General features: G+C 38.4%; 1 protein-coding gene across 1 annotated transcript; it reads right to left on the bottom strand.

Annotated features, from left to right (window-relative positions):
- Positions 1 to 3244: 3244 nt before the first annotated feature.
- Positions 3245 to 13593, bottom strand: arl6ip1 (ARL6 interacting reticulophagy regulator 1). Its single transcript, XM_084744540.1, has 6 exons — positions 13434 to 13593; positions 11438 to 11571; positions 10625 to 10744; positions 8187 to 8304; positions 7581 to 7665; positions 3245 to 4326 (listed from the first exon to the last, which is right to left on the bottom strand). Exons 1-6 carry the CDS (start codon positions 13467 to 13469, stop codon positions 4208 to 4210), a joined length of 612 nt encoding a protein of 203 aa, XP_084600666.1. The 5' UTR covers positions 13470 to 13593; the 3' UTR covers positions 3245 to 4207.
- Between the last annotated feature and the right edge of the window lie 240 nt (positions 13594 to 13833).

Consider the following 13833-nt stretch of genomic DNA (forward strand, 5'->3'; position numbering starts at 1 on the left):
GACAGACTGAACCGAGGAAGAGGGGGATAACCAGGATGAAGATGGATGAACGGACACCGGTGGCCCTTTAATGGTCAATTCCTGCAGTTCCCCCTGTGACCGCAGGGGGGCGGACCTGTGCGCTGCCATCAGGACACACACGTATGTGAGTGCTTCTTAACAATCAAAGAAATAATATAAAATATTGCTAATTATCAAATGTGATATTATTAAGTATTTATAATGTCAATAATATGATAACTAGGCAAGGTAAATTTATCTATATGACATGATATGACTTTTTTCACACTAGCCATATTGATGTGAAATAGGGCTGATTATAAATACAGTAAGTAAAGTAAAATTAATGGGGTAAACATAGGTGTTATCCACAGGCTTGGGGAGGAATGGATTACATGTAATGGGATTAAGTAATCTAGAAACAGAAAAGGTAATTGTATTCCATTACAGTTGTAGATTTAAGGTAGGTAGATTTAATCAAAATGGGGATCAAAATGGGGATTATTAGCAGGATAACAATAATAAAGAACAATATACTACCATGCACAGTGAACACACAGTTGGCAATTCGTTATCATGTTCTCTGGTATAAAAATATTTCACTGGGTGGAAATTTTGCCAATATTTGTCTTTAAATCAATCAATCAATAAATTGCGCTCAACAAAGGAAGGAACAGCTGGACTTCGATAAGAATTAGTAGTAGAGTAAACATAGGTGTCACCAACAATACCGATTAGGGTCCTGTTCCATTCAGGTCAAACAGAGTAAGGGTGTTGTCACTGGAAAAGCTCTGATTCACTAAATGGAATGTGACCTTAATTTTTGTAAAGATTGTATTTAGATTTCTCATTATGTTACTTACTATTATGTTACATACTGTTGAATTACCTCAATATGAAATATGGTGAAATTGTTTGGCCTACTATAGTGTTTGTAGAGCTGCAACTAATGATTATTTTCATCATTGATTAATTGCTTGATTATTTTCTCATGTGACTGGTTAGTTGTTTGGTGTATGAAATGTCAGGAAATGGTGAAAAATGTTGATCGAAGTCCAAGGTGACGTCCTCAAATGTTTTGTCCACAAACTCAAAAGATTCAGTTTAGTGGCAAAGAGGAGTAAAGACAGCAGATTTTTTTCACATTTAAGAAATTCAAGCTGACTTTTGTAAAATTAAGAAATAACTCAAAATGATGATCAATCGCTTATCAAAATAGATGCAGATTAATTAAACAGTTGATTAATAATAGATTATCTGAGTGTTTTATTGTTGTGTTATGTTTGTTGTTAGGAATTAGTTAAGCCAGCTGTTCCTTCCTTTGTTGTGTGCAATTCATGGATTGACTGATTGATTGATTTAAAGAAAAACAAAAAGGTATGTAAAAAATATTTACAGGAAGTGCTTGTGTTGGTAATGGAGCTGACAGGTGAATCATGGTTGTTCACTGCCCTCTATTGGCCACAGTAGGAACTGCAGCACTGCATTTAGATTATGGTGAACTCTGAAGACCTTGGATGCTGTTTGTCACTCTAACATTTATTACCAGTGATAATTGTAACACTGACAGCATTGTAAACTGTATGCTGAGGCTGTTTCAGTTTTGAAAATCCAGTTTTTCTCTTTGTGCACCTGTAACCTGAAATGACATGCAGAACATCCAAGGATTACTTCATTTTTATCCTGAGGGTGAATCTTTAATTTCACCTTATTTCACTTCCCACTCTTCTTGACTTCATTCATTTTGTTTTAATTTTAGCTGCATAATTAATTCTCAAGGTTTTATTATTTTACTAATCTGGCTTTTCATTGTTTTTACTTTTTATAACTATTTGTTGTCTTTGTTTACTTTTTTCTACTTGTAAATCTGGCCAAAAGAATATCATATAATTTATGGGAATGTTACATTTTTTATCTTTAGCTTTAAGCATTTTTTACACTCTCATTTGGTCAATTGACCCATAAACACTGAATATATTAGAATACAGGCTTAGAGAATAATGGATTACATGTAATCTGGATACAAAAAAAATACAAAAGACCCAGCAGACGGTCCACAGACAATCTGCTGTGGGCGGCGAGGCGCTGAGAGACGGACTGTACTGCACTCAGACTCTACAGACACACATTACCCTGCACTGACTGAAAAGAACAGGAAATGACTGTACAACATTTAAATATTAATGAAATATAAGCACATCCAGACTCCTGTCTGCTTTGATGATTTATTTATTTATTTTATTTTATTTAAATAAAGAGTACTGTAATGACGGTAAAAGTGGGAAAACACCCTCTCATATGTGCTGGATGGCGCCTAAATGACTCCTCTCTGTAAAACAACCCAGTGAATACCCATAATAATCTGATAATTCTAGATATAGATTTGCAGAAACAGAAACCTCTTTGATTGAATGCTGCCATTGATAATGTAATAAATATCACTGGTTCAAAAGTAGTTTTTTACTGAAGTATTTTTCTAGCATCAGACATTTTCATATTGTTTTTTTTTAGTTTAGTTTCCACTGTTGTCACAAGGTTTGAAGGTTGTTTCACTTTATATGAAATGTTTTGTCTTTTAGCATCTTGGGAACAAAGTAAGTGCTCTCACTTTAACATGTCCTGTGGAATCGTGTTTTTCAGATTAATATCAAATCAAAGAGTGAAAAACTTTTTGCACTCAGTGGTCAGCATCAACTGACATGCTTCATTGTTTGGAATAAGAATGTTATTGCCTTTGCTGAGGGGTGAAAGGAAATTGCTTCATTCCTGAACTGGTTCAGGAAATCTTATAAGTTTGTTAAATTTTAGTCTAGAAAATTTATAATCTAAAAGGATTGTCATTTTTGGTTCAGTTTGCCACATTTCTCAGTTTGGCTCTTCAATATCTCCACCTCATTTTTGACAAACAGGTGAAATTCATCATGCGATGAAAAAGCATTAACATGAAGTCTCACCTGTTTACAGCTTTGATGCACAGAAGGACATGAAATCTATTTTGTACCACCTGTTCTTCAGTGTGAGGCTGTCACCCTCAGTTTCATGCATTAAACCAACAAAAGATTTTTTTTTGATCAGGGTAGATGAAAACAAGCTATAAACCCAGGGACGTTTGTTGTTATGCTATGTTACTTTTAGTACAAAACCTACATTTTTAGATCTTTAAAAGCAATGAAAGCTGTGAAGATACAACTGCTAATACAACAGCAGTGAAACCAAGAACCAACCTACAAAAGTCCAGCGAAAATCGATTTAAATCAAACTTTATTCATGTTTGTAAAGATCTCCAATAAAGACATAATGAAATGAGTCGAAAGACAGTGATCAGACCAGAAATGATGAGGCTGAGGAAAAAAGAAGACATAAATAACGAGAATAGAGAAAAAGATGACTGACAGGGACAGAGAGGAGAGGGATAGGTCTATTTACAGACACACCCCGCACCACTAACACATGGTGGGGTTTTTACAGAAGAGCTAATAGAGTCCAGCTAGCAGCGTAGGCTTGTATCTAGACACAGTTTCACTCCTGGCGAGCTCTGCTTTAAATCCAGTTTTGTTTTCAGCGCTATATTTAAATACAACCAAAGCAGAATAAGCAAAAAATATAAATGTAGGTACAATTTACATGACCTGTTCTTGTGTGACAAAAACTAACCTGAAAATAAACGATCACTGTGAGGAATCTATGAGGTTAAAATGATGCAGTAATGCTACAAAAACTGCTCAGTAGTCACTTCGTCTAAGTAGAGGGAATGGCTTAAAAGCATTACTGACATCGTAAAATGAAGCACACCTAAACTAGGGAACAGAAGGAAGAGTTCAGTTTTGTGTACATGGCAGGGGAGCGTGTGTGTTGCTGAGCATTTCAGTATTGTGTATGAACATGTATCAGATAAACTTTGTATTGTGTATGAACAAGTGATGAACTTCATGTGGTTGCTGCATGCATGGCAGATAAATCAAAAGAAAAAAAAATCAAGTGGGTGATGAGGTTGAAATGTCAAAGTGTTGGAGGGAGAAATGAAACTTATCCAATGTGTGAAAATAAAGTAACGTGCGTCTTCCTCTGTGGCAGAGACTGAGGAGGCAGGAGGCTTTTTAACTTTTTTGCTCTCCTCCTCTCCCTCTTTTCTTCAAAACAACTTCCTTCCACCTTCCATTTTGTGTCAAGGTTCATCCGTCAGAAGATTCCCCTTCCACGTGTTCATCTACTCGTTCTTCTTCTCCTTCTGTTTGAGCAGTTTGTTGATCTCCCTCTTGGCCATGGATGCGTACTTTGTGATGACGCCATGCTGGTTCAGGCCGGGCAGCAGCAGCAGGAAGCTCACTGCAGAAGAAACAACAGCTTAGAGTGTGCAACAAGTTAAGCTTTTAATCAAGTAGTCTAACCAAGTGGCCATTGGTTTTAAATGTACTGTTTTACTAAGTGGTCATTTTCTGCTCAGTAAAGGAGTCAAAATTTTCTGAATATTTTTTGTTTCTTTAGTCATCTGTGGCAGTAAACTGAACATATTTTGGTTGTGAGCAAGACAAGACATTTGAGGACATCATCTTAGACTTTGGTCTATAAGATGGTGTCAAATGTTGATCAGTGTTTTCCAAAGAACTATTAATCGATTAGTTGAGAAAATCAACCAATTAATCAACTATGAAAACAATAGTTGTAGCCCAACTGGTTATTATTCACATCTGGTTTACATTGCTGTGCCTTTATAATTAATACAAGAGCTGTCTAGATTGTTAGACTGATAATCAGTATAACCAAACAATCAGGATATTGAAATTAATGCTTTCTAGTTGTTGATCACGAAAACCTGTGACACAAAAACTTGTGTATTGTCAGCTGAGTCGGTGTCATCTCATGCAAAATGACCAAAATAAACGCTTTACCTCAATACCTTGCATTCAGGGCTTTCCCACAGAAAAGTAAACTAGTACTACACCTGTACATGTGGCTGAGACAGTGTGCCGTGGGGGGAGTTAAGCTGTGTCTTCACACTAAGCTAACAAGTTTGTGAAATAAATTGTTGGAAAGTTAGACACCCACCCCATTATTTTTCATTTTCAATAAACCTCTAAAATGATTCTGTCCCTGATAACAGTCATGTCACTGATGTTCATCTCATCTGTTTGCTTTTTTCAGTGAGATAGTTAGCCAGCTAGCTTGTCTCCTGCAGAAATACAAAGCCCTGTTTTGATCCCCTCACATTTCCCTTGTTTAAGTTGCCTCATCACACTGGTAATCATAGACATAAAAGATTAACACTGTGCCTCTTCTTCCTCCCACTGTGCAAAACTGAAGCCAAAATAACCCACATTCATGTGTTGCCATCTTGTGCTGTTGTCAGTATTTGGAACCAGAGTCTGCGCAGTAGTGACCAACAATCGAGCTGTGCTTTCAAGTTCCCATCCACACAGCTGCCCGACCCAATAGCAAGCTAAGCTTAATATTAAATCTATAATACTGCACAAACATCTGTATTGGCTGATATGGCTTACAGATGATCGTCACTTGGGATTGGCAGATGTGTGTGCGTGTATAAATAAATAAATATATATATGCTAAATATATTGTATATGTAGTCTACATTGGAACCACTTGTGACCTGTTGGAGCCCTGACTTGTTGCTATGAAAAGAAACTTGTGACTTCTTGTTTTTGACACAGGAAGCTCAGTACGTGAAATGCATCATGTTGAAGTGGTTATCATGAAAACACTGCTGCTAAGCAACTAAAAAAAAAAGGCACACCAACAATACAACTCCCTAATTTCTTATCAAAGCATGTTTCACATGGCAACGTGGCTGGAGCAAGACAGAGACAGGCTCAACATGTAATGCCTAACTGCCAGAAAGCTCTTCAATCAATTCACTGAGCAGTGACTGGTTAATTTATCTGAAAGCACTGTAAAGCCCTATGACTGTATATGATCAGCTGATCGATATCAGTTCAGACTGGATGGTGAACAGACAGCATTAACAGGATTGTGGGGTTAAGTCCTAGAAACATGAAAGCAGCCAGTGAACCAAGTGAGCCTCAAGAGAAACTTGATCTGAGATTAACATAAAGAATATTTTGTTATTTCAGAATCATGTGCCCTCTGAAGTCATTTCTCCTCCTCTACGGTTTTCACAGCAGATGAAAACTTGACATGTCTGAGCTCATGTAACTGATGGTTGGCTCCCACACAGCCTGCCGACCGACTGATTCACCAACTGTCACTTTCCCCGAGGCACCGCTGTGCAGATGTAAAACTGACAGGTTTGTCCTCTGTTCATTTTGAAATGAACGACCCGAGAGTCAAGTTCAAGTGTTGCTGACTTTTTCTGCTCACTTTGGTCTAAATTTTGCAGTGCAGCATGAAGGGAAGAACAGCTTCCTGGATGCATGTCATTAACACTGAAGACAGATAACTGGACTTAATTCATACTGTTACCATCTGTTGTCTCAGAGATGCAGGTATTGATCTGCATTACTGCTGCACTTCTGAGTCACAGTACCAGGAAGCCTTATAATAATGAGCAGCGTGTATGTGGGGGGTGGGGGGGGCCTCTTCCACAGCAGGGCTACTGGAGTTACAACATGCATGTATAACAGCTGCTACTGCATTAATAATCACTTCACACTCTGCACAAGCAGAAAAACTTGTAACAAACAGTGACATTTGCAACTGCTGACAAAGACAACAACTATCACTTCCTGTTTTTGCCATGTCATGTGTGATTACCATCTGATCTGTAGTGCAGAGCAGCCACATTCAAATGGTAAACCTACATATTCAGTGAATGCACCAAAAGATGATGACCAGAGCTTTAGTTTCCATATAGTCCTCTTTCAGCTATGCAGCTAATGTGGCTCCTACATTAGGCTTGGGCGATATTTGAATAATGTAATATTGAGGGATAGTTGAGAAACTCTGAACCCTAAACCTCATGATGCTGTAACCATTTTAGCTGTGTTAGCTTTGTTGTTACACAGAAGCCGGGTGGTTTTGTTTTGTGATCCTTGCTGCCGCGTGCCTTTTTTGTTGCTGCTCCATGTTAATGTAGCTAACGCTATAGCTATGTGTGAAAAAGAAATGACCAAACTGCAGGAAATAATTTGCAACATTGTGGAATTAAGACTAGCACTCAGAGATGAGCTTGCTCAGACCATAATTTTTCCCCTTGGGCAGTGACGTGAGACCCAGATAATATTACACTTAAAACATTACTGCACCAAATTATTTATCACAAATTAAGTAGTTTAAAAACAAACAAAAGGCGCCAATACTGTACTGTTGAGCTAAACAACAACTAAAAAACAGGGCAAATTCTGTTACTGTAATCAAACCCCACACTTACTGAATAATCCTGTGAGCATTTTGTGTTCAAGAACGGCAGCACACACACAGAAAACAAATCCATCATTATATGGACAAAATGTAAATGATGTCTTGTATGAGCATTTTTTATTAAAACTGGCAGCGTTATGGGTTTATCTCTGGTGCTTGCGCACTGTACTCAGTCAACAGGTTCTGAGAATTAATGCCAAAATCAGGTGTTCAAACAATAGGATTACATTATGTTGAGATATACTCACCAATCAGGTAGGTCAGGAACAAGTTGTGCACCTGCTGTCCGATCCAGGCCACTGCCAGCAAGCTGCTGATCACTGAGGCAAAGTACTGTGGAGAGCAGGGAGGTCACATTACATTCAACCTACAGCTACTGAAACACACAGAGGGCCCCACTCTGACTGCACATACAACATGATATAATGAGTTTTAAAGAATTATTCCTTGGATGGACTGCAACACAACTCACAGCTTTATTTTTCATTAGCAGAACATGCACTGACATTTTAAACAACAAAGCAGTTATTGAATTCAAGAATGTGATTAAACAGTGTGTGTGTCTACCAGTGTTAAAGCATACTGTGAAAAACCTGGTTATTACAGCCTGTAACCCAGTTTGAGGTCTGTTAAGTGGAGCAGCAAAGCCAAATCAGCTGAGGATATTTTTATCTGGAGCACAGAGAAAGCTCACCATTGTAATAAACAGACCATGGGATGGCTCCATTAACTTTACAGCTGCAATCAGTGCAGCTGTATGTCTGATGTCTACAGTATGTAATGGCTCATTTCTAGTGACAGGTTCAGTTTCTTTGTGAGGGAAAATCAGATTAACGTCTTCGATTTTTATTTACCATTTTGGGCTTCTCCTCCTTGAGGGCACAGAGACGCTTCCACCAGCCCACGACCCGACGCTGGGTCTTCACCAGGTTACCGCAGATTTCATGGAAACGCTGCTGCTGCTCGGTGGTCCTGTGTACAATGACAAGATGAGGTCAAGGTTGTGATTATAAGCACAAAACTGCAACCTGACAATTTTTTATCCAGCTAAAGCCAAGTTTTGATGGATGACCAGGGGAAAAATATGAGTGAAAAAGAATTGAATGTGATCTATGAAGGGAGTTTGGTGATACCATCGTGCAATCTTTTATTTCACCAAATTTCAATGTTCAGTTTCCCCTTTATTAGTTGCTTCCCCTATCACAGATAAAAAAAATTCGAGTATGAACTTTTTTGGCTTCTGAAGGGAGGCATACCAGAAAAAGTTTGAGAACCACAAAGACAAATATTCAACAACACCTTTTAATCTTGTCATGAAGAGGAAACCAGTAAGCTCAGTGTGGTTAGTCAAATCAAGACCGCTATCCTCATTTGTTAACAGCTCTTTCAGAGAAAAAGCATGCGTGTAGCATGTCAGCTGTGTGGAGTTATTTTAAGCTCAAAGAAGAAAAAATGAAAAACGTTTGCATGCAATATATTGAAATTTAAATGTTTGAATGTGCTGAGCAATCTAAAAGTTCTGTGTAAAAAAGTGTAATTAAAAAGAAGTAGTATTGTATAACTGAATAATATTCAGTTTGAGCATTTTTAGATGGCTACATTAAGCAAAGTGCATCCACAGAAATGTATGAATTGACAAAATAATAACTTACAACATTTTATTAATCAATTTCTCTTTTAGGTCTGAACAATTAATTGAAATTTCAATATGGTCTACCATTTTAAATTAAATCTTATCCTGCAGAAATGTCCTGGCCAACACAAAAACATCTTTCATATCGCTATCACAATATTGCAATTTGTTAATTCTCTATAAACATTAGTGAGGTATAATGGGACAGAAAACACACTGTATTTGTAGGTTACAGTGCTGTGATACTAAAGGGAAGGGCTTGACTGGAGGAGGGACGGAAGGCAGCTGGGAAAGTGGCCTTCATTTTCTGCTTAGCCATCGTTCCGTATTTCTGTCCTTCTTGTTAGGGAGCCAAACAGGGACCATGACCAGACTTTAATAGCCCTTACACTTCTGCTGTCAGGCTGACTCTGCTGCCTTGTGAAGCTGCAGGCTTAGCGAAAAATCAATAGCTACACTCTGTCCTACATTTACAACTACAACACCATATTTTAAACCCAGGTACATGAGTTAGTACCCATCCCCCCCAACCCCAAGTTAATTTCCTCAAGAACTAAAACCCAAGAAAAAGGCTGGTGCTTTTGGCTGACTTGGCCATCACTTACTATGAAGTGTGGTATGCTAAAAAACTTTATTCAAATACCACACTGACTGCTGCTCCTGGCCGAAGAGACCTGGCATGTCTGCTGTTCGGCCTGTGGAATGTGCAGCAGTGCAGGTCACGCTTTGCTGATGCAGGGTTATATACCGAGAGGCTGAAGGCATCCGATGGGGGACGAATGTCTAAGATGCCGTGCCAGCTGCAGGCTGGAACTCTATCCTCTCCTGGGTGTCTGATTCTCACCATCAAACACACACAGCCGAGTCAAGGGGCTGTTTGGAAAGCACTGTGTAATGTCAAAGTGGTTGGACACCCTATAGGACAGGTTTCAGGTGACAACATTCAGACCGTCATGTTAGATAAGTCTGCCATGAAGAGAGAAATCCACTTTACCTGCAAAGTGGTATTAAAATGTCTCAAATCAGAAGAGAACCACTGCTACCAACAACAAGGGGCCTGTATGACTATAAGCATCCTCTAACTATGTACATAGTGTACAGTATTTTATAATTCATGTGCTTTCTGTGTTTTGTTTCACCTGCCCAGGGACCAGGAATGAAAATCAGCTGCATCAAATTTCAAGTATTGAAGTTTATGTTTATTATGCATTGTCCCTGTCAAAGACTTCTGTGTCATGGATTATAATGTTTTCAGCTACTACGTTTTAATATGTATAAGGTGCTTAGAAGAAAAACTCCTTTTCCATTGCTGGACTTGACATAAACAATGTGCATCTCACATCTTGCCTATTGTACTCCAAAGATGTATTAATTGATGACTTTGGTGGATATCTTATGATAAAACTGCCACCATTTTGAGAACAGCTGCCATCTTCCTTTTTGAAAAAAAAAAAAAAAAAAAAAAAAATTAGACAAAATGACCCATCCATTTGTCCAATGAGGTGAAGGACTGACTAGCAGAAAACCATTAAAACATAGGGAAAATGACCTAGAAAGCGATGATTTAGATATTCGATTAATCCATTTGAGTAATTTTTTTTTAAAGGAAAAACAAGTGAAAATTCTCTGGCTTCAGTTTGTTTGATTTTATGGTCTCACCACTTATTGGAGCCGAAGACTCTGGGTGCGAGGGTGGGCACCAGGTAGTCAGCCAGGCAGAGCAGCATGACGGAGCAGGAGAGCCCAGTCAGCACTGATGGATCCAAGTAGTAAATCAGCCTAATGGAGGAAGACAAAAGCAGCCAGTCATGGTTGGGAACCAGTTACATATCAAGTGCTCACAAAGGAATGAACAGCATTTCGTATCATCAATGCATGAAATAAGAAGACTGTTGTTTACTTTCCCTCATCTTATTGTGGTTTTAATATAGCAGCTTGTTGCAACCAACACCGCTGCATTTTGTATACTGGGGCTGTAATTTTAAAAACCATCTGCAAAGCCATACAAGAGACTGAGTGAACCAGAAATTAAGCTGTTCAGTCTTATTTTTATATTCCTCTTTCAGGGGAATATATTTAAGGGCCCTGCTGGTAAAAAGGAATTGAGCAACCTTTTTTGTTAATGTTAATCATCTGCAATACTGTTCTAGAATTACTCTGGCAAACAAAAGAACTTCACAACTTAAGCTCATTTTTCCACAATCTAATCCAGTATAAGCTACATTGTTTCCTTCTTCTGACTTTGTGTTTCAAGAATGTGGGACAGCTGAACATAACATTTCAACCTGAGTGTTATGAGACAATTTCATCCACCTGTGAATTGTATTTTGAATCCATGTATAGCAGCTTATGTAACGTAGATGTGTGTTTTTGTCTTGTTACAGATATGTTTCACTGTTGAGACAGAGGAAATGTGTGCTATGCCAACTATGTGTAAGCCTGTGACGCAGCCAACAGTAGAAATGGACTCACAGGAAGAGCACGGTGGTGCCACCCATGAGGGCTCCGGGGAACCAGGGCTTCTCCCAGCGCACAACGCGATCCCCGGCCAGGATCACTTCACCCCAGCCCTGCAGCTGCTCCTCCAGCTGGGCCGTTTCCTGAGCCTGAACACAAAATTATACACATTTCAGATCAGTTTGTTCTTCAAACTTAACATTTCTTCAGTAACAGCACAATTTGAAAGCGAACTGGCATATATATTTACAAGGCAAGGACAAAAGTTTATTCTGGGTCACTTGAAGAAAGTGGAACACTGTAAGTGGTACCGTCATACTGATTATTGGATCTGATATTCAGCATTTTTTTTATATATATGTAATTTTTGATATCAGTACTTTTTTCTTTTAATCTGATGGCTGAAAATATAAATCAATTTAAAAATGTGCTACTTTGGCTCTGATGCAGACACCTCGCTTTGTCTGTAGTCACCAGTCAGTGGTCTCACTCAATACCCCACCCACAACACCATGTGATTGTTGACATGTCATAAGTAAAATTTTCAACTAAACCTATAAGAAATGCTGCTGGCAGCTCTCTGCACTTTTTGTTTTAAGATTATGTTGAAATGTTCTATTTTAATTAAACATACAGTATGTTTAAATGCATTCAAATGAATTGGAATGGTTTCCATTCTTAAGAGCCTTTACCATGGGTACATGTCTCTTTTCTACTTTTTTTTTTAAATAGCCCATCAGAGTAGGCTCATACATACACTCAACCTTACCAAAAGAATAATAATTCATCATGGCAGAGCTGGAGGTCACAGAGGCGTGGCCAATGAAGTGCCTCCAACAGTATTTGAACAGGGACCAAAAAAACAATCTTCCAAAATAGTTTTGTATAAATTGTAATTCTATATCACCTGTGAAAGTTAATTTTGACAACCTTAGAAAGGCCTTGGAGACCTCCTGAGGTTGTTGTCACCCTGTGGGGACCCAGGCCAAAGGTTGGGATTCAATTGTCTATAAAATGTAAAAAAAAAATCGTCAAAAAATTAAAATAATTCTTATCACAATTTCCTAAATCCCAAAGTGACATCTTCAAATTGCTTCTTTTGTCCAAGCAGTTCAAAACCCATTTACTGTCATAAAATCAGCAAATTGTGACATTTCAGTAACTGCGAGCAAATGTTTGACTTTTTCTTGGATAATGACTTACTGATTGAGAAAATTAGATACCAACTATTTATCAGCTACTTAAATAATCGTCCAATTGTTGCAGCTCTACACTGGACACACCTTAAACCCTTTAGAAAAAAATAAATCGACCATTTAATATCCGATATCCTTGTCGCAAACCTATTCAAAGCATGTACAAATATTTTGATTTTTTAAAATTAAAACTGTCATACTTCGGTGGTATTCTGTTACATTGCGACATGTGCAGTATTTTCGGTCACAACGTTAGGTGCTTGTTTGTTGAAACTAACTGGCTGGTTATATTTGTGACGATGCAAAGTATATGTGTGCTTTCAGCGATAAGCAGGGCAACGACATCGGTATTTTCATCATTGATATGACTGTGCAATATCTGCCTCCATGTAAGAAAAGAGAAATGAGCTGCGCTAACCACACATACCATCACTGTCGAATGAAAATGTCACAACTCGATTTCAGGATTTTAAGCAGAAGGACTGAAACAGTTAGCTTTAGCAGTTGCTAACAAGGTTACAAAGGGATACGGCTCTGCTGGAGCTAACTTGAGTGGCGCATTAAGCTAACTGGGTAGCTAGCTTCGTTAGCTGCTGTCACCGTCACAACCTGCAACTAGCGGTTAAAGCTAAGTTGCTCGCTGCTTGGCCGTACAAAGTTCAGGCCAATTCCACAATAGTACAAAAAGGAGCATCATCAGCTGCGTGAACGCCACAAGGTTAGCAACAGCAGTTTATGCTAACGTTTCTGTTACAAACACACCCAAAAACCTTTAAATTCGCTACTTTAACAAAGAAAATTATGTCACTACTCACTAGCATATTTGCGCTTTTGTTGTCGCCTTCAGCCATTCTTAAACGATTTGTTCTCTAAAGTGAATTTCGTCCTATAACTGTAAGGAAACGACCCGCGGAGCAGCGGCACACACACGCCTCCTTCCTTGGCTTCAGCTTCACTAACCGTCGAATTCTGACAGGATGTATTTATCTGAAAATTTGCGTCAAAATAAGCCCACGGCATTCTGGGAATCGTAGTTTTATATTCGCTGTGTACGAATCACATGGGAAGGGTCACAGTCCCTCTTAAAAGTTGTTGTTGTTTGTCTTTTTAACTTACTTATATATTCCAAAACAAGTAGGCACTTCCCAGCCATCACCACAGTAATATCAGTTTCTTGGTTTAACACGGACTACAACAAATATCAAAAATAAAGTT

The sequence above is a fragment of the Lutjanus erythropterus genome, chromosome 19, assembly GCF_056507025.1.
Source record: "Lutjanus erythropterus isolate fLutEry1 chromosome 19, fLutEry1.hap2, whole genome shotgun sequence".
In the NCBI taxonomy this organism is placed as follows: domain Eukaryota; kingdom Metazoa; phylum Chordata; class Actinopteri; order Lutjaniformes; family Lutjanidae; genus Lutjanus; species Lutjanus erythropterus.

Bases quoted from the DNA above. Each gene is read 5' to 3' on its own strand.
- arl6ip1 (XM_084744540.1), bottom strand. From the start codon at position 13,469: ATGGCTGAAGGCGACAACAAAAGCGCAAATATGCTA. The intron at 11,572-13,433 runs GTGAGTAGTGAC...TTTTGTGTTCAG, and splicing joins ACAAAAGCGCAAATATGCTA to GCTCAGGAAACGGCCCAGCT. The intron at 4,327-7,580 runs GTGAGTATATCT...TTTCTTCTGCAG, and splicing joins GTTCCTGACCTACCTGATTG to TGAGCTTCCTGCTGCTGCTG.